The following is a 23,068-nucleotide window of genomic DNA, read 5'->3' on the forward strand; positions in this document are numbered from 1 at the left end:
CGCGAGATCTTACAGCAGGAGGAGGGGGGAGGGAGGGAGAGCGAGAGGCGGCACAGAGGATTAGGAGGTGGCGCAGAAGTCCGGAAAGGCGGCGCTGGGCACGAACGGCGGTGGGTGCGGCGGGCATCTTGCACCCATTAACATCCCCTTGGGCACCTTATTTGTTTGACTGACAGGTTAGTAATAGCTGTTTTTTAGCTAAATAAGCCCACAGATGACATTTATAAGCCCACATTAGGAATCGTGAAGACGCCCTGAACATCAGTATATGTTTAGCTGACAGGGGTCAAACCTGGTGACAGAATCCCTTTAAGACCTTTTCCCTAGCAGAACAAAATTATTACATTGGGGACTGGGAGTTATTGGCCATCAAGCTGACACTAGAGGAGTGTTGTCATCTGTTGGAGGGTCAACTGTTATAATCTACACTGATCATAAAAGCCTGACTTATTTCCAGTCATCCCAATGACTCAACCCTTGTTAGACTAGATGGTGTTTGTTTTTTGGCTGCTTTAATTTTACTTTACATTTTTATCACGTGCTTGTCCTCATCCTCTGGTTGTATGGTAATCTAGCTGGTGGCAGACTGATTCATATAGATGGCTCACTTTGTGCCCCTGCCTAGTCTTCCATCTGCCTGTCAGTTGGGTAAATTGTTCATGAAACACATCTTTCTTTTCATGGGTTACCCTTGCATATTGTGTCTGAGTGGGGAGTGCATTTTACCTCTATGTTCTGTTTGCAAACTACTGTAAGTCTAACTTGACTTTTCCTTTGGCTATCAACCACAGACCAATAGACAATTGGAGCAAACCAGGTCCTAGCAAACTATCTGCGGCACTTCACACCGGCACATTACAAATATTGGGCCACCTTGCTCCCCTAGGCAGAGGCATAATCATTTCAGTGAGTCCTCCAGTAAAACTCCTTTTTTCATTGTTTTCTTGTGGCCCACAAGTAAGAGTTCTTCTGCCTCTCTGCCCTAGAGTTCTGGCAGCAGATGCTTCTGTCAACAATTTTTCTCAGATCTGGCAAGGCACTAAAACTTCTCTGCTGCTGTCCTCTGCCCGGATGACAAAATGTGCCCGGCTCCTGAAGTTTCGGCGAAAAGTCTGTGCACCGAACTGGGCACTCGGCACTCAGCAGGATGCAGGGGGAAACTTATCTGCTACTGTCCTCTGCCCGGATGACAAAATTTGCTGATTGTAAACGTAGAGCTCCACCTCAATTTTCTCCCAGAGATAAAATCTGGTTCTCCTGAATGAATAGACAAAGTATTTTCATACAAACTGGTACCTCATTTCAATGGTATGTTCAAAGTGTTGCAGCAATTGAACCTGATTTCTTATGTACAAGCTGAAGCTTCCTGCCTCCTTGGGTGTGCCAAACTCTTTTCATGTGTCTCTCCTCAACCTGGGGAGACCTGTGACCTGCTTCTGCTTCTCTACTTCTGAACATGTGTATGTGCTTAAAGACATTTGCAGGCAAGATGGAGGTAAAACTTTCTTCTTGATTGGTTTTGGTCCTGTATAGAGCCTGGGAGCCTCTTGAGAACGTTGATGTTCTTTAAAGGTCCAGTTCAAAGAAGTGGGGGCATAAGGTGACAGTATTGTTATGGTAACAGCCCATGCCCCATGCTGTCCCGCTCCTCTTGCAAGGTAAGGGTGCTTTTCTATATACAGTACTTTGCTGTTGCTGCTCTCTGTGTCTGGACCTACTGGCCTTACTCTGCCCTCTAGCAGCAGTTTTGGCTTCCAGAGTTCTGTGCCCCATCTTCTGCTGCTGCATTTGTCTGTTAGTTACTAGTACTCGCCCGTAGTTGGCCAAATCTATGTTCCCAGCTTTAAAAGGCCCAGCACACCAATGCTGTAATCTTCTCCAGCCATTTGCTGGAATTACTGGAGTACTTAAGGTATCTTCCCTTAGGGGAGGTTATAGAAGCATTATCTTGATAGTTTCTGTGAAGGCATGCTGTTCTGTTTTTGATCTTGTACCTTATTCTGCCCTATTCCTGTCACTGATTCTCTGCTGCCTGATCTGACCTCTGCCTGATTCCATATTGGCTCTCTGCTGCCTGCCCCGGCCTTTGGGCTGTTTTACAGATTCACACATACTCCTTCACTTTGCTCATTCTAAAGATACTGTAGGTGCGGTTCTCAGAGGTGGAACCCACACCTATCAGACATTGGTGGTATATCCTAGAGATATGCCACCAATGTATGAAGTGAGACAACCTATTTAAGCTTCCTATTTGCTACCACTTGGATACACTATACCCCTTTTAACACACCCTTGATAGGCCAACAAGACCCTCTTTTTTTCGTGAGAATTTTTTCTAGTGAATATTTTGGAAGCTGATGATAAATATGATGGTGTACTTTTGGGTGTTCTGCATGTCCATGCCACTCTGAAGACCCTCTACTAAAAGACACCAATAGCAAGAGAGCATGGCAAACTGGACCACAACATTTCCTGGGCACAGTGGACTATTTAGGTGGTCTCTGACTACTGTGTCCAGCCCTGCTATGGGATCAAGGTCACCAAGCTTAATATATAAAGGCAGATGGAAGGGTGGGTCCATCAGCTGAAAAAAATTTCCTCGAACATTTCATTTACAGTGTGCTGTGCTCATGTCACAGATGAAAACAAGAATGCTGCATTTATAGAGCAGCTATCTTACTTATTTTTTTTCCACTGGTACATGGTGTTGTGCCTCTGTTTTAGAGCAGAAAGGAATGTTGAGTGGTTTCCGCATCCATATGTTAATTGCGCAAAAAGAAAGTGTTCTATTCTTGGCCACAAAGTGCGGAACACTGACCAAGTGAAGTCAATGGGTCAGCAAAAAAAAATTTAAATTTATGCAACACGGGCGTTATCTGTGTTTTGTGGATCCGGTGTTCACGAGGCCTAACACAGTACAGTTGTTTATTGTCCACTAATTTTTACTATTACTGCTTCTACTAGTATTATATACTGTAGCCATAGTAGAAAAATACATGAAGCCATTAATGTTGTTGAGCAAAGATTGTGTTAATTTTAGTACAGCCTGCGAATAAATTATCTAGAGAACTCGCAAAACATTAATCGCATTGGGACGTATTGGGACTTAATCCTTTAGGGTGCAATTCCCTTGTATTAAGAATGTAGCATAAATAGATGTGTAGAGAACTAGTCTTTGTGCCAATGTGAAGGGCACAATACAGCTTCTGCACATGAGCTGTGGACAATCCTTTCTTTCAACTCCTCTAAGTTTTTTGGTAAGTGCAATAATTTAGTTATTTCTTGAGTCCACTGTACCAAATACAAAAATTTTCTTTCACCAGACACTTAACTTAGGTTCGTGTTCTGTGCTCAGTGTTACCGGTATAGTACTTTTTTTCTTTTTATATATACAGTGCAGACCAAAAGTTTGGACACACCTTCTCATTCAAAGAGTTTTCTTTATTTTCATGAAGGCATCCAAACTATGAATTAACACATGTGGAATTATATACATAACAAACAAGTGTGAAACAACTGAAAATATGTCATATTTTAGGTTCTTCAAAGTAGCCACCTTTTTGCTTTGATTACTGCTTTGCACACTCTTGGCATTCTCTTGATGAGCTTCAAGAGGTAGTCCCCTGAAATGGTCTTCCAACAGTCTTGAAGGAGTTGCCAGAGATGCTTAGCACTTGTTGGCCCTTTTGCCTTCACTCTGCGGTCCAGCTCACCCCAAACCATCTCGATTGGGTTCAGGTCCGGTGACTGTGGAGGCCAGGTCATCTGGCGCAGCACCCCATCACTCTCCCTTATGGTCAAATAGCCCTTACTTTCAAAGTTTTCCCAATTTTTCGGCTGACTGACTGACCTTCATTTCTTAAAGTAATGATAGCCACTAGTTTTTCTTTACTTAGCTGCTTTTTTCTTGCCATAATACAAATTCTAACAGTCTATTCAGTAGGACTATCAGCTGTGTATCCACCTGACTTCTCCTCAACGCAACTGATGGTCCCAACCCCATTTATAAGGCAAGAAACCCACTTATTAAACCAGAAAGGACACACCTGTGAAGTGAAAACCATTTCAGGGGACTTCCTCTTGAAGCTCATCAAGAGAATGCCAAGAGTGTGCAAAGCAGTAATCAAAACAAAAGGTTGCTACTTTGAAGAACCTAGAATATGACATATTTTCAGTTGCTTCACACTTGTTTGTTATGTATATAATTCCACATGTGTTAATTCATAGTTTTGATGCCTTCAGTGTGAATCTACAATTTTCATAGTCATGAAAATAAAGAAAACTATTTGAATGAGAAGGTCCAAACTTTTGGTCTGTACTGTATATATATATTTTTTTCTTCTGAGGGATAGATCAATTTTTAACCATTTTCTTATTTTGTTATTATGTAGGGTGCAAATATTGGAAAACAAATTATCGTGCCACTACGGTCTAACAAATTTTTCAAAAGAACCTTTTTTTATTATTGATTTGTATGTATCTTGGTGGGCTAAAAAAATAAAATAAATTGTGTGGCTTTTGCAGAATCCTTTTTTTTACACTACACAGCCAGCTGCAGAATCCAAAGCCATTCTGTGACAATTCCATTAACCTGTCTGACAGCTCATTATCCTGCCCTTCCATCCGGGATCGTGTGCATGAGGCCTAACTCAGAACCTGGTAGTCTAATGTAGGTGGTAGGAAACAAAGTTCTACTGATGGAAGAAATTTTTTTTTTTTTCCAGTATCTGAAGTAGCTTTGCAGCGGCCGGAGGAAAGATTCCTATTTGAGTATTGAACACGACTCTCTCATTTAGTATGTATACAGCACATGCACATACTCAATGTACCCGGGTATCATTTTATGTGCATGAACAGATAATGGAAGGACTGTAAAAAAATTATTTATTGTTACCCTGGGAACCTCAGTTGACTTGAGTACATTGGCTGTAAGGGGTGTAATTTGTTTTAGTGTTTTGTGCCTTTTTTACAATTTTGTATTACATTATATATATATATATATATATATATATATATTATATTTTTATATATATATATATATATATATATATTTTATAAAACTGGATAGGTCATCAATATCAGATTAGGGGGAGTTCAACACTTGTCCAACAGAATAGACTGCAGTGCTCTTCTGAGTGCTGTGATCTCCTGCTAGGCCAGTGACATAATGTTCATCAGTCATATGTCTTAGGTGCAGCTCAGCTCCATTCAAGTGAATGGGGGTGAGCTGCAATACCTAGTACCAACGAATTCCAATAGACAGCATTGTGCTTGGTAGGCTGTGAGGAAACCACAATGCTCACTAGAGTGCTGTGACCTCCTAAAACAGCTGATGAGGGGGAGCATCCAACGTGATGGATCCCCGCTGATCTGATATTGATAAACTGTCCTGAGGATATCAGAATCTCAGAAAAACATTTTAAGTGCAAGCTGTAAACTTGATGAGTGAATCCTTATTCCTAGGCCTTTTATCTGTTATCACAAGTCTGGTGGAAAAAGTCTAATTTCAATGTAACCTACCTACCAACGTTTAGATAATGTTTAATGGAATGCATCCACACTGAAGTATATCTACAGAATATCACTTAGAGCAGAAGATAGGAGAAGAAAATCCAGGTGAAAACAGAAGATTCGGTAAAAACAGAAAATCTTTCTTGGAATTAAATTTTTAAGATATTACTTACAGATGAAGCAAACGGGACACTATTGTAATTGCAAATAGATGAAATGATAACAAAGGATTAGGTGTTAGAAGATCATTCTAGTTTTAACAAATAAAGTTATCGTACCGGTATGAGAACAGAAAATCATGTGACGTTTCATTTGACAAAGAACACATATTTTGTTTATAAACCTGGACTCTCTTTTTAAGTCAAAACAATAAAAAAAATAAGTGATTGTAAAATGTAATATTTTGGGTTAAGTAGATATTAAAAGTTTTATAAAATTGTGCATATTTTGCTTACAGATTCAAATGGAAGAGGTGAATGAGACCATTGTGACAGAATTCATACTTCTAGGCATCACCGATCTCCGGGAGCTACAAGTTTTCTTCTTTGTAACTTTTCTTTTTTTCTACCTCTTAAGTTTTTTGGGCAATTTAAGCATTGTGACAGTGGTTTCTGTTGACCATGTTCTTCACACTCCAATGTACTTTCTATTGGGAAACCTTTCCTTCCTGGATTTCTTCTATGCCACCACAACAGTTCCCAAAATGTTGTCCGGTTTACTTGTGGAAGACAAGAAAATATCCTTCCAAGGTTGCATAGTCCAGCTCCACATCTTTCATTTCTTGGGAAGCACTGAAGCCATGCTCCTTGCATCAATGTCTTATGACAGATATGTTGCCATTTGTAACCCATTGAGATACCACATCCTTATGGCTAGGGCAATGTGTCTTCAACTAGCATTCACATCTTGGCTTATTGGTTTCTTATACTCATTGTTCCATACCATTTTGACTTCCAGGCTTCCTTTCTGCAACAAGAACAAAGTAAAACATTTCTACTGTGATATTAAACCTCTCTTGAAGTTGGCATGTACCGACACACATATCAATGAGAGCTTGGTCAACATAGTTACAGGTTCTGTAGCCTTAGGCACATTTGTTCTGATTATGATCTCCTATACCTTTATTGCAACTCATCTCCAGAATATCCGTTCAGATCAAGGTAGAAGTAAAGCCTTCTCTACCTGCACTTCTCACCTCACCGTGGTCCTTTTATATTTTGGAACTGCTTTCTGCACATATTTAAGACCGGCTACAAAAGATTCCTTGGAGCAAGATAGGGTTACTGCGGTGTTGTTCACAGTCATCACCCCTGCATTAAACCCCATTATCTATGCTCTGAGAAATAAGGATGTGAAAAGGGCTTTTAGGAAACTGTTTTTTGAAGGCCTACTTTTAAACTAACTACACTATTAACTAACAGAAGCTATGTATAAAGCTCCCAGCTTTTTATTGACATAGCTCACCATCTTCAGCAGGACTCGCCAATAGTGTTGGTGCAAATATTCGATTCGCACATCTTAATCGCGAATATCGGCACTTTGAGAATTCACGAAGATTTAGAATATAGTGCTATATATTAGCGAATATTCTAGAGGTTTTTTTTTTCATCAGTAACCTCCCTTCTTGCTTGTGGGCCAATGAGAAGGCTGCAATGTCTTTGTCTGAGCTTAGCAACATCCCTAGCAACCAATAGGAAAGTTGCCTACCACTTACTATATAAGAACCTCCCCAACAGCTATTTTCTACAGTTTTATGGAGTTCTGAGAGACAGCAGTGTCATTGCTGTGCTCTGTGCTTTACTGGTTAATTACATTAGATAGTTAGTTAGTAGCATTCGGTTCCAGTGCAGGGTGTTAGGTAGTGTGATAGGTTCTGCTGTCCATACATGCTACAGACATAGTGCTGTGTAGTGATGAGCGGGAGTCGCCATATTCGATTTCGTGATATTTCACGAATATTCGATTGAATATTCGTATTATATTCGTCAAAATCGAATATTTGTAATTATTTCATTTATCGTGAATAATATGCGATTAAATTAATCATACGATTTTTTTTTTTGATTTTTTTTTCTGTATAAGGCAACGTTCCTATGACTATGGCTAGGCTAATATGTGTATTTTACCAATATTCTTAATATTGCTCTAACTTAGTCTTTTAGAATATTCGTAATATTCTAAAAGACGAAGTTAGAGCAATATTACGAATTTTCGTAAAATACACATATAGATTGTAATTTAGCTAATATAGTGCTATAATCCTTTTTTTTCTCAAATTTTTTTTGCCTCTTCTGAACTTCAGTTTTGGAGAATATGTACACTATTAAAAAAATTACTATAGCAGTACATTGCTAAATTACAATCTATATATGTATTTTACGAATATTCTTAATATTGCTCTAACTTCGTCTTTTAGAATATTCGTAATATTGCTCTAACTCCGTCTTTTAGAATATTAAGAATATTCTAAAAGACGAAGTTAGAGCAATAATATTCCACTTTGGCATACTGCTCCCCGACAAGCGTCCCCGTCACCATGGGAACGCCTGTGGGTTAGAATATACCATCGGATCTGAGGTTTTACGATCTCAGGGAAAACTCAAATCCGATGGTATTTTCTAACCCACAGACGTTCCCATGGTGACGGGGACGCTTGTCGGGGAGGTGTATGCTGAAGTTGATTAAATAACGATTTTGTTATGCGCTCGGGCACACATATTAACCATTACGATTTTTCTGTTGTAATATTCGTGAACTCGAATATTATAACCAAGATTATTGGTTTAGATTAGAATAGGACGAATATTCTAAAATTGAATATACAGCAATATATTCTTTATTTCGAATATTCCGGTCCATCTGAAAACGTGATTCCTTCCAGCTTCAATTCAGTTGCTTGAGGGCCAATGGCTCATTGACCCACAAGCAAGAAGCAGGGAGGAATCATATATTTTCAGATGAAAAAAAAATATAAAAAAAAATACAAATATTCGATTTCGCGAATATATGGAACTATATTCGAAATATTCGCGAAATCCCGAAATTGCGATATTCGAGATAAAAATTCGAAATTTGAATATTCGCGCTCAACACTAGTGCTGTGATGTCACAAGTTCACAACAATATTTAGTGCACCAATCAGTAATATGTAGTCAGACCTGCTAAAATAAGAGTTTGCAAGTATTGCGCAAAAATATTGTGCATCATTGATTGCCGATTTGCACAATTGCGAATATATTGGAGCACTCTATCTGCATATAAAGCTATTGTAATGTTCTGCCGTTCCAACCATTTTCTCCAGTCTCAGAAAACTTCTAGCAGCTTGAAAAATCTAGCAGCAGTGACCCACGCCTGTATTGCGCTCACAATACGCGCATATTACATTGCAGAGTTTCACAATCAAGAAAATAATCGTGAATTCTCGAATTTGCGAATATATGACGTATATACGCCCAAATATTCACGAGATATCGCAAATTTGAATATTGCCCCTGCTGCTCATCACTACTCACCAGCAAGCTATTGTCTATGGTCATCAATAAGCCCCACCAACCATTCATTCTTGGATGTAAAGAGAGTAGGTTATGTTGGGTCTTTATGGCTATTTCTCTAGTTTAATACCAAGTACGGTACTTGAAGTCTGATGAATAATAATCATTTTGAACATATGCAAGGAGGGAAAGTTCTTGGTATTTCATCCGAGAGCAAGATTTGTCTAGTAGTTATCACGTATCTGTGGCAAACCTATTGTTTTCTAAGTATTAACTTAAAAGTGCCATAGTTGGTGGAGAAAGATTATACAGACTTCTGGCACTAAATGAAAAATAAATTATATGCACAGTATATACTGTGCAAAGTAACTTTTTCAGAAATTTTATCAACAGGCCACCTTCTTAGTCAACATTATAGAATAAACAAATCTTCTAACTTTTATTATATTTTGTAATTTCAAAGTAAAAAATTGAAGAAAAAAAAGGGAAACACATTGATACCATGGTGTTGGTCTTAATTATCTTTGTGTAGTTGTGCTGCAATTTGGCACATTCTCTGGTTCGGATACTTCCAGTATCCCTGAGGAGGAACGTTTTTCGTCATCATTGTCTTCTATATGTCAGAAAAATTCTAAATAACTTGATGAATATGGGCAACAAGTATAAACGTGTGGCTGATAGGAACCGTATGAATGGTCTGGACCTAAGTGTGGGTGATTTTGTGTGTCTGTCAACAAGAAATATTAAGTTGAAGGTTCCTTCTTGGAAGTTGGGTCCAAGGTTTATTGGTCCATATACAGTAGGATCACTGCCATTATTAATCCTGTAGCTTTTCGTCTTGAACTTCCTCAGGCTCTGAAAATTCATAATGTATTTCACAAATCTTTGTTGAAGAGATATGTTGAACCTTTGGAGTCGTCCCCCTTGCCACCCACTCCTGTCATGGTGGACGGCAGTTTGGAATTTCAGATTGCCAAGAATATTGACTTTTGAGTTCTCCGTAGATCTCTCTAGTATCTTGTTCACTGGAAGGGTTATGGACCAGAGGAGAGGATGTGGGTACCAGCATCTGATGTGAATGCCATTCATTTGGTGAAAGCCTTTCACCACAGGTCTCATCCAGATAAGGTTGGTCCTGGGTGCCCGGAGGCCACCCATAGAAGGTGTGTGTGGGGGGGGGGGTAACTGTCACGGACGTTCCTGCGACAGGTGGCAGGAAATCAGTGAGACTGGTAACACGTGGTTTGATCTGACGTGTTTTCCGTTTGGATCAATGATGTCTGTGTTGTTTCTGGTGCTTGCCACACCTTCTTTCCCCAGGTGTGGCTATTATGGTCATTTAACCATCTCTATTTATTGTTGTTTCTCCCACTATGCTATGCGGCTTATAGCTTCTGTTTGTGGATTGCTGGTGTGTGGATCTCAGCTGAGTTCCTGTGCTGCCATAGTCACTTAAAGTTAAGTATTTTGTTTCCCTTTTGTATTTTGTTTGGGTTATTTTGTGTGTTGCATTTTCCTGTCATTTGTGTAAAGGCCCGAAGGAGACTCCTGTTCGTCCTTCCTTTTGGAGGAACAGGTTGTCTTAGTCCTGACGATAGTACCAGGATCCTATAGGGTGAGTTAGGACACTAGGCATTCCTGTGTATAAACTCACCTACCTCTGGGGTCTGTTCATACTGGTTGTTAGTCAGGACTTTGATTAGGGTTATACTAGGAGGTGTCCATCTCCTTTCCCTAGTTTCCAGGTCTTATTACCTCCCCCTTTTCCCTCCTATGTTAGGTGTGGTGTTTCCCTCCCACACCCAAACGTGACACATATGTACTCCAACCTGCAAAAAATGAGCCCTCACATATGCCCTTCACCAGGAAAATTAAAAAAATATGGCTCTCAGAAAATGGGTTGAGCGAATCGAAGTATCCGAAGTGGACTTCAATACGAATTTGAGAGAAAATTTGATTCGCCGTGAAGTTGAATTTCCTCGCACTTCGTGGTAACAAATCAATTTTCCCTAAAATGGGAAATAAAAATATAAACTCACCACATCCATATGAGCACAAAGAGGCCTTTGTGGCCATCTTGATTGAAGATCCCATGCAAAATCTTGTGCGCGGTGACATACGACGTCACTACACAGGACAGTGTGATGACTTCATCGCCCGGGATTTCGCACTGGATCTTCAATCAAGATGGCCACGACGGCCTCTTCACACTCAAATGGATAAGGTGAGCATTTTTTTGTAACCCCTGAAAGCCCTCAATATTATTCTCAGATGCTCTGATCAGTGATAAACATGGCATCTGAGGGGATCAATTGCACTCCCTGTCATTGCGCCTGCTAATTACAAAGAAATGTTGTTTGTGATGAAGTAATTCATCACAAAGAAAATTTTCTTTGTGAAATGCGGCGAAACAGCCAAATTGAAATTTTCATAACTTTGCTCAACACTAGTTATTATTACACTTGTGGAAACAGATCTAGCAATGACAGTCTTTGTGGAAGCTTTCGCAATGTACGGTTGCCTCTGTGCTTTATTGCCACCACGGCAACCACCCTCCTCTTCTGATGTCATCTCCACATCAGCACCCCAATCGAGCTCCCACGTCCAGTTCAATACACAATCATGATCATAGTCCTCTTGCTCCCCACCACTTTTATCACACTGTGATATGTTATTGAGGCCTCCCTCCTGACTCCTTGCTCTGCATTTGCCCAGAGTGCCAATGTCGCTACCACTGCCCCTACCATGGCTATGAGTACCACCAGTGTTATCACCACCACCAAGACAGCTTTGCATGTGGGGCTCTGCCTAAACTTCCCCTTATGATAGTCCAAGCGCTGACGCTTCTCACACAAGTGATCAACAAGAAATCTAGAGTATCCTCCATAGCACATGGGGTTTTATTACCTCTATCTGGAAAAAAAGAAGTTGCTCTACTAGGAGGGGGCAGAGAAGACAAAGAGGATGCAACTGAAAAGGTTTTCTGGGGACGCAAGGTGGAATGCTGGAATGATCTCTGGCTCCAAGGCTCAGTGTCAAACTTAAAGGTGAGATCGATTCAACATCATCCTTCTATGACTAAGCGGTTGAGTGGGCCATCCAGTCCACAATGTCATCCTCTTTGACCTCAATAATAAAGTGGCATTTAAATGGAGAGAGAACTATGGCCTGCTACTATTAAGACTGGCTGGACAGCTGGTGCTGCTACTGCTGTTTGCACTACTACAGCCTCCCACATTCTGATTCTCTGATGATGAGACCTATAAATGAAAAGTCACAAGAGTATATAAATGCAGTTATTGCAGCACAATGTCTTTACAATACAATGCATTTACTGAAACTGGTAAATTCATTCTGTTATTGCAGTACAATGTGTTCACTAAATCTTTGCTTTATCTTGACTTAATATAATGCACTACCTAAAATTGGTATATTGATGCACTGAAATGTGCACTTACAATTACATTTCAACAGTTTTTATTTTAAATAATAAGGGGAATTGCATAGCGTTTGCAGCACAATGTACGCTATTGTTGCTGGAGATGCTGGCAGAAAGCCAATTAAACATGCACGAGCTGCAGAAACTTGAGGTTTAAAACATAAAAGCTGGCTGGCTGTTCATTTACAGAAAAAACTAAGTTGCTGGAATGCTGGATTTTGTTGACTGTAGGATTTGCAGTAAAACACGAGCATCTCAATTGCTTTCTTCTTCCTGATAAAACACTGACTATTTGAATAAATCTAGTAGTTAAATATGTCCCTATACTGTCACTATACTCCTCCTACCCCACCTAGATTACAAGCTGGTGTCTTTAATACCTTTTTGGTAGACGGATGCACTCAGAATGGGGTCTCTTCAGCCCAGAGTTTGAAAGACCTGCTAAAATCCTTCCCCTGATTCAGCCATCCTCTTTCCCTACCTCCCAGAGCCTTTTGGTTATCCATATTCTTTGTCCCTCCAATTTCCCACACCAATTTTCACTGTAAAATGGCACTAGCATCATTTTTGCTAACTTTGCCTGAAGAAAATCAAAAAACTTCAAATTATTTTGGGACATATCCTTACTGCAAGAGCTGTGAAAGTGTAGAATAGAAACATAGAATGTGTCGGCAGATAAGAACCATTTGGCCCATCTAGTCTGCCCAATATATCTGAATCCTATGGATAGCCCCCGGCCCTATCTTATATGAAGGATGGCCTTATGCCTATCCCATGCATGCTTAAACCCCTTCACTGTATTTGCAGCTACGACTTCTGCAGGAAGGCTATTCCAGGCATCCACTACTCTCTCAGTAAAGTAATACTTCCTTATATTACTTTTAAACCTTTGCCCCTCTAATTTACAACTATGTCCTCTTGTAGCAGTTTTTCTTCTTTTAAATATTCTCTCCTCTTTTACCTTGTTGATTCCCTTTATGTATTTAGCAGTTTCTATCATATCCCCTCTGTCTCGTCTTTCTTCCAAGCTATACATGTTAAGGTCCTTTAATCTTTCCTGGTAAGTTTTATCCTGCAATCCATGTACCAGTTTAGTAGCTCTTCTCTGAACTCTCTCCAAAGTATCAATATCCTTCTGGAGATATGGTCTCCAGTACTGAGCACAATACTCCAAATGAGGTCTCACTAGTGCTCTGTAGAGCGGCATGAGCACCTCCCTCTTTCTACTGGTAATTCCTCTCCCTATACATCCAAGCATTCTGCTAGCATTTCCTGCTGCTCTATGACATAGTCTGCCTACCTTTAGGTCTTCTGAAACAATGACCCCTAAATCCCTTTCCTCAGATACTGAGGTTAGGACTGTATCACTGATTTTATATTCTGCTCTTGGGTTTTTACGCCCCAGGTGCATTATCTTGCACTTATCAACATTAAATTTTAGTTGCCAGATTTTTGACCATTCCTTTAGTTTTCCTAAATCCTTTTCCATTTGGTGTATCCCTCCACCTAAGGAGCTCTCCGACACACAAGCTATTCATTAGTGATGAGCGCGCATGCTCGGCCGAACACCAGTTCTGCTCGAGCATCTCGAAGCTCGGCACATGGCGGTATTCGGCTGAATACCGCATGTGCTGGAGCGCAATGCTCGAATCTCCGCCCGCAGATAAGTACTGCCCTTACTGTAATTCCGTAGCCATGTTGGCTGCTGGCATTACAGTGATTGGATGGCCGGAACGCATCATCGGGTGCTATATAGCACCCGATGATGCATTTTCGGCTTATTCTTAGTCAGGAAGAGATGTGCTGAGGATTTAAGAATATTTTTACCACCAAAACTTTTCAGAGACCCAAAAGTCCTTTTAAGGACTATTGTGTGTGGCTGCAGCAATATAATTTTTGGGCGCAAACAGCGCTAAATAGCTAAAACTTTACAGACCCAAAAGTCCTTCTAAGGCTACATGCACACGAACGTTGTTTGCTTCCATGTCTATTCCGTTTTTTTTGCGGATAGGATGCAGGCCCATTCATTTCAATGGGTCTGCAAAAAACGCAGACAGCACACCGTGTGCTGTCCGCAGCAGTATGTCCGTTCCGTTGCCCCGCAAAAAAATAGTGCATGTCCTATTTTTTTATAGTTTGCGGACAAGGATAGGCATTTTTTCAATGGTTCCACAAAAAAATTGGATCCGCAAAAAACGGAACGTCATCCGTTTTTTTGCGGATCCGCAATTTGCGGATCATAAAACAGATACGGTTGTGTGCATGTAGCCTAAGGACTATTGTGTGTGGCAGCAATATAAATTGCACTATTTTAGTTCATCCTATTTTAAGCGCAGCATACAATAATTAGGCTGCTGCAGACAGCGACATTAGCTGCGCCACATCTCTAATGTAAAGTGTGAGCATCCCCAAAAAATCTGTGACATCCAGAGTACTCTTTCCGTAGATGGTGTCCGCTGCGGACAGTGACATTAGCTGCGCCACATCTCCAGTGTAAAGTGTGCGCATCCAAAAAATATCTGTGACATCCAGTGTACTTTTTCAATAGACGGTGTCCGCTTCTGACAGTGACATTAGCTGCGCCACATCTCCAGTGTAAAGTGTGCGCATCCAAAAATGTATCTGTGACATCCAGTGTACTTTTTACGTAGACGCTGCGGACAGTGACATTACCGGTGGTACCTCTCCTGTATAACATTTCCTCGTCCCAAATATCTGTGACATTCCCTGTAATTTTTTATTAGCCGCTGGTGACATCATTGACATTATCTGCAGGATATCTCCTGTGTGACGTTTCCACATCCCAAATACCTTTTAAAATTTTTTTGCGCGTACAATTCCAAATCCTACGCTACTGTACGTGTGACAGAGTTTCAAGCATATATAACATTTAATATGAAGAAGGCGAGCAGTAAGGGACGGGGAAGGGGCCGTGATGCTGATGGTGCACGCAGAGGCCGTGGCCCTGGGAGCATTGAAACTGTTCCTGCTGCCAGAGCACAAGAGAAATCACTGTGACTGGTGCACCGTCATCTTCTTGTGACTGGGGATGCTCAAGAGTTTGGGAATCAGGGCACAAGATCTGTCCCTCTTCAAGAGTTCTGGAACAGGCCACTGTCAGATATGTTTAGGCCCCGGCACCCAGACAGAGGAGAGAGGTCCCATAGCAGAGAATCAGGCTTCATGTCATAGCAGAGAATCAGGCTTCACGTCACCCACCACTGGAACAGGCCATTGTCAGATATTTTTAGGCCCCGGCACCCAGACAGAGGAGAGAGGTCCCATAGCAGAGATTCAGGCTTCATGTCATAGCAGAGAATCATGCTTCATGTCACCCAACACTGGAACAGGCCACTGTCAGATATGTTTAGGCCCCGGCACCCAGACAGAGGAGAGAGGTCCCATAGCAGAGAATCAGGCTTCATGTCACCCACCACTGTAACAGGCCATTGTCAGATATTTAGGCCCCGGCACCCAGACAGAGGAGAGAGGTCCCATAGCAGAGAATCAGGCTTCATGTCACCCACCACTGGAACTCGCCACTGTCAGATATTTAGGCCCCGGCACCCAGACGGAGGAGAGGTTCATTCAACTTTGGGTTGCCCCGCAATATAATGGTAAAATTAAAAAAAGAGGATTGAATGAAGTGCCCTGGAGTACAAGAATATATTGTTATGGGGAGGTAGTTATAAATGTCTTTTCTGCACAAGGGATGGACAGGTCCTGTGGGATCCATGCCTGGTTCATTTTTATGAACGTCAGCTTGTCCACATTGGCTGTAGACAGGCGGCTGCGTTTGTCTGTAATGACGCCCCCTGTCGTGCTGAATACACGTTCAGACAAAACGCTGGCCGCCGGGCAGGCCAGCACCTCCAAGGCATAAAAGGCTAGCTCTGGCCACGTGGACAATTTGAAGACCCAGAAGTTGAATAGGGCCGAACCATCAGTCAGTACGTGGAGGGGTGTGCACACGTACTGTTCCACCATGTTAGTGAAATGCTGCCTCCTGCTAACACGTTCCATATCAGGTGGTGGTGCACTTAGCTGTGGCGTGGTGACAAAACTTTTCAACATCTCTGCCATGCTAACCCTGCCCTCAGAGGAGCTGGCCGTGACACAGCTGCGTTGGCGACCTCTTGCTGCTCCTCTGCCTTGGGCTTCCACTTGTTCCCCTGTGATATTTGGGAATTCTCTCAGTAGCGCGTCTACCAACGTGCGCTTGTACTCGCGGATCTTCCTATCACGCTCCAGTGCAGGAAGTAAGGTGGGCACATTGTCTTGGTACCGGGGATCCAGCAGGGTGGCAACCCAGTAGTCCACACACGTTAAAATGTGGGCAACTCTGCTGTCGTTGCGCAGGCACTGCAGCATGTAGTCGCTCATGTGTGCCAGGCTGCCCAGAGGTAAGGACAAGCTGTCCTCTGTGGGAGGCGTATCGTCATCGTCCTGCGTTTCCCCCCAGCCACGCATCAGTGATGGGCCCGAGCTGCGTTGGGTGCCACCCCGCTGTGAACATGCTTCATCCTCATCCTCCTTCTCATCCTCGTCCTCCTCGTCCTCCAGTAGTGGGCCCTGGCTGGCCACATTTGTACCTGGCCTCTGCTGTTGCAAAAAACCTCCCTCTGAGTCACTTCTAAGACACTGGCCTGAAAGTGCTAAAAATGATCACTCTTCCTCCTCCTCCTCCTCCTCCTGGGCCACCTCCTCTTCCATCATCGCCCTAAGTGTTTTCTCAAGGCCATGTTGGTGGAGTACTCGAAACAGCGCAACAGGGCACACAGGTCTCGCATGGAGGCCCAGTCATTGGTGGTGAAGTGTGTCTGATCCGCAGTGCGACTGACCCGTGCGTGCTGCAGCTGAAACTCCACTATGGCCTGCTGCTGCTCGCACAGTCTGTCCAGCATGTGCAAGGTGGAGTTCCACCTGGTGGGCACGTCGCATATGAGGCGGTGAGCGGGAAGGCCGAAGTTACGCTGTAGCGCAGACAGGCGAGCAGCGGCAGGATGAGAACGCCGGGCTGTGCTGAAGTTGGTAATGAACGTGTTACGCTGACCGGATGAGCAGGTGGAAGAAGAGGAGGAGGAAGCCAAGTAGGAGGAGGAGGCAACAGGAGGCAAAGAATGTTGCCCTGCGATCCTTGGCGGTGGAAGGACGTGCGCCAAACAGCTCTCCGCCTGGGGCCCAGCCGCCACTACATTTACCCAGTGTGCAGTTAGGGAGATATAGCATCCCTGGCCGTGCTTACTGGTCCACGTATCTGTGGTTAGGTGGACCTTGCCACAGATGGCGTTGTGCAGTGCACACTTGATTTTATCGGATACTTGGTTGTGCAGGGAAGGCACGGCTCTCTTGGAGAACTAGTGGCGGCTGGGAACAACATACTGTGGGACAGCAAGCGACATGAGTTGTTTGAAGCTGTCTGTGTCCACCAGCTCAGCTCAGCCCAGCCAATCTGCAGGTCATATTAGGGTTGAGCAAAGTGCGCATCAGGCCGGCGCATGCGCACTTCACTCAATGAAGCCGCTGCCAGGAGTCCGCACGGGCGCATCAGGCCGAGCCTAGTGTGCAGGCACGGGATCTGGCAAAGGGACGGGAGGATTGCAGAGGTGGCGCTGAGCTGTAGAAGGCAGCGCTGAAGACAGGGAAGGCGGCGATGAAGACGGAAGGCGGCGCTGGGCACCGGACGGCGAGGGGTGCGGACGGGCACCCTGTATTAACGGACCTCCCCTTGGGCCCCTTAAGTAAGTGATTGGCAGGTTATAAAAACCTGTTTTTTGGACAAATAGAGCCTCAGTGAGGTTTAATAAGGCCAGCTTAGGATTCTTCTTATTAGTCCAGACATGAGGATATCTTTAGGTTATAGGGGTAAAATCTGATGACAGAATCCCTTTAAAGTAATGATGGCCACTCGTTTTTCTTTACTTAGCTGCTTTTTTCTTGCCATAATACAAATTCTAACAGTCTATTCAGTAGGACTATCAGCTGTGTATCCACCTGACTTCTCCTCAACGCAACTGATGGTCCCAACCCCATTTATAAGGCAAGAAATCCCACTTATTAAACCTGACAGGGCACACCTGTGAAGTGAAAACCATTTCAGGGGACTACCTCTTGAAGCTCATCAAGAGAATGCCAAGAGTGTGCAAAGCAGTAATTAAAGCAAAAGGTGGCTACTTTGAAGAACCTAGAATATGACATATTTTCAGTTGTTTCACACTTGTTTGTTATGTATATAATTCCACATGTGTTAATTCATAGTTTTGATGCCTTCAGTGTGAATCTACAATTTTCATAGTCATGAAAATAAAGAAAACTCTTTGAATGAGAAGGTGTGTCCAAACTTTTGGTCTGTACTGTACATCTGCATAGTCATTTATTACAATGTGCAGGACTTTTTTTATTTTTCTGGAATTGTTTTTTTTTTTTTCATCACAGGATATGGAAAGCCAAGAAGAAAGGTATGGAAGGACATTTCTGTATGGCCCTTCATTGAAATGAATGGAACTGTAGTCAACAAAAATAGTTACATAGGCTAAAAAAGACACAGGTCCATCATGATCAACCTTTTTCAGACCAATTATACAACATTAAGTATTAGCTTAATTATAACAAGAGATGAACAATGTTTTGAAAAATTCGATTTGGCAACTTTACCAAAGTTAGCCAAGAAATTTCATTTGCTACCAATTAATTTGTCATGAATCGCTATAAATCAGGTATAATCAGGCCATTCTGCCTTAGGGTACGAAGACCACACTGTATAGTCCTCCTTCATTGTTATTGGCCATGTGGCACCTTTAAACAGGGGCTTGTATGTTGTTTGGCTGGTTAGATATGGGGGGGCAATATGCAATATGCATACTATTGCTGTTCTGGCCTGCAATCTCCTGTAGGTTATTTGACAGTAAACACTGAATATTAATCAGCTCTGGCATACCCACTTCTCCAACCCCAGCGCTCTCCTGCCCTACAGGTGGGAGCCCTTCTTCTGTCATCTGCTTTTCCTTCTTTTCTACATCATCTAATATAGACAAGAATATCCAGCTCCTCCTCTCTCTGCATCTTGCTGACTTTTCTATGACATGGAGACTTTGAAGGATAATTTGGAAAAAAGTATAGCCAGCAAAAAATTTGGATGGTCATCATCAAAACCTTTCCCCTCTAAGGAGTGAAGACTGTATGGCATTGGTTGGCACACTGGCACCAGAGTAATAAAGGTTTCCATCTTATTGGCATTGAATTACATTTACGGCTGATGTACTGTAGGAATAAGTAAATGTAGGGATAAATAAATAAAACTGATGCAGCATAAGTCTCCCTATGATCTCCCTGAACTCTCTCTGCACTTTTCCTGCAGTGTCCATACACTCTCCCTACTGTCTCCCTACAATCTCCCTTCACTGTCCCTAAACACGCCCCCTCCAATATTCCTCTAGTAATCATTTTAAGCAACACTGTCCCTAGCGCATGAGAGCTTGTCATGTCTCTTCCTATGCTTAGCCCACAGGACAATGGCAGAGACCATGCAGAATGGGGGTTTTATAGGACTGTGACATCACCGAGGATAGCTACATGAGGAATGGCTGGCTGCACAGCATTATTGGTGATCTTGCATTCCCGAGGTTCTTACTTTCACTTTGTAACACATGCAGCTGCATTTTTAGGAAAAACTGATTCATTACGAATCAAAGTTTTCCTAAACTTCAAACCGAATTCCGGTTTGAATGCTTTGCTTTGCTCAACGCTAATTATAACCCTCAAAGTCGTACATGAGCATAGCTAAGGTATCTCAAAATCTTGAAACTAAAGGTCCCACTTCCTAATAAAATGTAGATGATGTCCTGATATATTTTTAAACCATGGCTAAAATTGGAGGAAATAATTTCCATGACAATTCCAAAATGTACTGGTACAGTATTGACAGAAGCTTTTGGCTTCATATTTTTAGAAACTTCCCTTCTATGTGTAAGCCAACTCTGGTGTTCATTGACAGATTTTGCTGGTGAGAGGTTGTAATATATCATGGAATCTAAAGTTCTCCTGGAATCTCAAAACTTTGCGTACCTCTTGGCCTCAGTATCTGTATTACATTGACATATTCTGCAGTTTTTTGTTCATTGCTGCATTGATCACATCACAACACTCATTTGTCAAACAGCTTTCTCTCCTGATTCTCCCATATACCCGTATGCACACTCAGCTTGGTCAATCCTGCTGGATCCTTATCTCCCCCATACATGGTACATGGTCAGCTGATCTCATGGGAAAATTGGTAGATTTGACCAACATAGATATTATGTGTATGATCATCATAGCTATAGTGCAAGAGCCAAGGGTAAGGTAAATCTAGAATATTTTAAAAAAAATACAACAATTTTCCACGTGAAAATGTTTTAGTATTGTGGGAAGTAATATAACAATCTTACAAAATGAAAACCTCTTAAGAAAGGTGCCAATAAATATATTCCTAATATAATGACTCAAAAAAAAAAAACTTAAGGCACCTTAAAGTGGATACCAAAATAGTTTCTCACAATAACTGACCTGTAGAGTGTATGTGAGGTAAAGCCCAAAGCCTGTGATGTCTGCAAACAACATATTAAAGTAAATTCTGTACACAGATAAGTGGCATGAAAAACCTCAATGAGGAAATTTTGGAATTCTTTTTTTTTCTTTCTTGAACATGTTACATATGGAGTGTATAAACGATTCATAAAAGAATATGGTTAAAAATTTTGGTGTAAAGTGACCTTAAAAAACAAGGAGTACCATAGTAATCACTGATTACCATAGTAATCACTGACTTCTTGAAGAAGAAAACATATTTGTTTATTGAAATGTATAAAAAACAACAACTTTGAATTAAATCTGATCCAGTCAGATCACCATGTTCGATCATAAAGACATACAAATTGAAATTATTACCTTAAGAACTGTTTATCTTATTACGGTTAATTTCTATTTTGCCAGGGTCGTCTATCCATACTTTAAATCAAAAGAGGAAAATAACATTTAGAATTTTTTGAATTTGCTTTTTCATTGTATGATTGGTAGCACTTTTAAATAGGGCAATTATCGGGAACAAGTTTTCATCTAAAAGTTTGTTTGGCTATGCAAATATGGCAGTATGAGTGACTTCATAATCTGTAATGCTCAGCCATAGCTCAATCATGAAAGCTTAAAAGATCTCTCAGTCATAAAAGGAGCCTGAACCAATATTTGCACATCCTACAGCCAATTATGTAGTCATAAGGAAAAAGAAACGGAAAGGAAGAACATGAATGGCAGGTGTAAGGTTCAATTATGAGTAAAGGACACCATGATTTCCAAGATGATGAGTTGAAAGGTTCCTAGTGTAATTATAGTGATGTGCCACTAGTGGGTTAACACATTTATTAATAAAAGAATAACAAGATGGAAGAATTTTCTATGGATATGAATACACCCAGAAAGTCAACTGTATAATATAAAGCAAGACGTCTCAACCTATCACTTTATTATAAATTTAACATGAAAATCCAGAACAATTTTTTGTTTATTCATTTTCAAAAGTCTGAGTATTTTCAATTATAACTCTGAATAACACTTAGAAAACATAAGCTGGTCATAAAGATGTGAAAGTCCCTAGAAAGAACTTGTCCAGCAAGCAGCTACCAACACAATTCTCTCCATGCACATGGTTAAAAAATGTTTAATATTTAATACACATGGGAAAAAAGTTGAGAAATGGTCAAAAACATCCAACGTACCCAAGGATGATTGGTTAGTGGAACTTGTTCAGGAGCATGAACATTATCTTATTGGTACTGTAGGTTCTGAATACGTTTTTGGGCTTTTTTTTAATAAGAAGTCAATGTCTTGGAGCTTTGGACATACAGTAGATGCCTTTAATTAAGTTTATTTGTTAAAAAATAGGCCTTCTGAAAAGAGCTTTCTTTTGAAATTTAAAGGTTTTACAATACAGAAAGGTTGCTGAACACGATAACATATTGCAATTTCATTCAGTACAAAAACATGTCTAAACAGTGATGAACAGGGTAGATTAGTGGAATGGACAGTATGCATGAAGAATGGCCGAGATAGCACTGTACTTAATACCAAGGATGTCTGTACAGGTTCTCCTTCATCCATGTCATAAGATATCAGTACTAATAAATCAAAGCGACTGGATTTTTCTACAGAGCATACACACTGTTTAGAATTGGTGGAAATCACTGGAAAAGGTTTTTTAACAGTGAATCTCGAATATTACATTTTTCTTCCTTGCACCACCACTTTGATATTTCCAACTTTCACTCTGATGGAATAATCTGCATTAGGCTGGATGATTGGTGATGAGAATGTCCTTCTTGTTCACGTTATTCCAGGTTGTATGTGTTCCTTGGGTGAAATAAATTATTGGGTATGGTGTTTTAACGTAGCAAGGTCATCAATGAATACTGCAGTGTGCTTACTAGTATTTTCTACAGTCAGATCCTGTATAATATGGCCTTGTCTTATTTCACATTTCAGGAAATATAACGAATGCTATTGGTGATAGGGGCTTCCCCTGTTGGGTGCCATCTGATGTACTGAAGGTTAAGTACAAATAATAGACATGGCTGAGGTAGGCCAAAGTTCAGCAATG

The 23,068-nt window shown here is 41.4% G+C and overlaps 1 protein-coding gene across 1 annotated transcript; it reads left to right on the forward strand.

The window, feature by feature from the left end:
* Positions 1–5,974: 5,974 nt before the first annotated feature.
* On the forward strand, positions 5,975–6,913 carry LOC120981516 (olfactory receptor 12D2-like). The gene has a single exon (XM_040411053.1). The coding sequence runs from the start codon at positions 5,975–5,977 to the stop codon at positions 6,911–6,913; it is 939 nt and encodes a 312-aa protein (XP_040266987.1).
* Positions 6,914–23,068: the final 16,155 nt, after the last annotated feature.

This window comes from Bufo bufo, chromosome 11 (genome assembly GCF_905171765.1).
Source record: "Bufo bufo chromosome 11, aBufBuf1.1, whole genome shotgun sequence".
NCBI classification, from domain to species: Eukaryota; Metazoa; Chordata; class Amphibia; order Anura; family Bufonidae; genus Bufo; species Bufo bufo.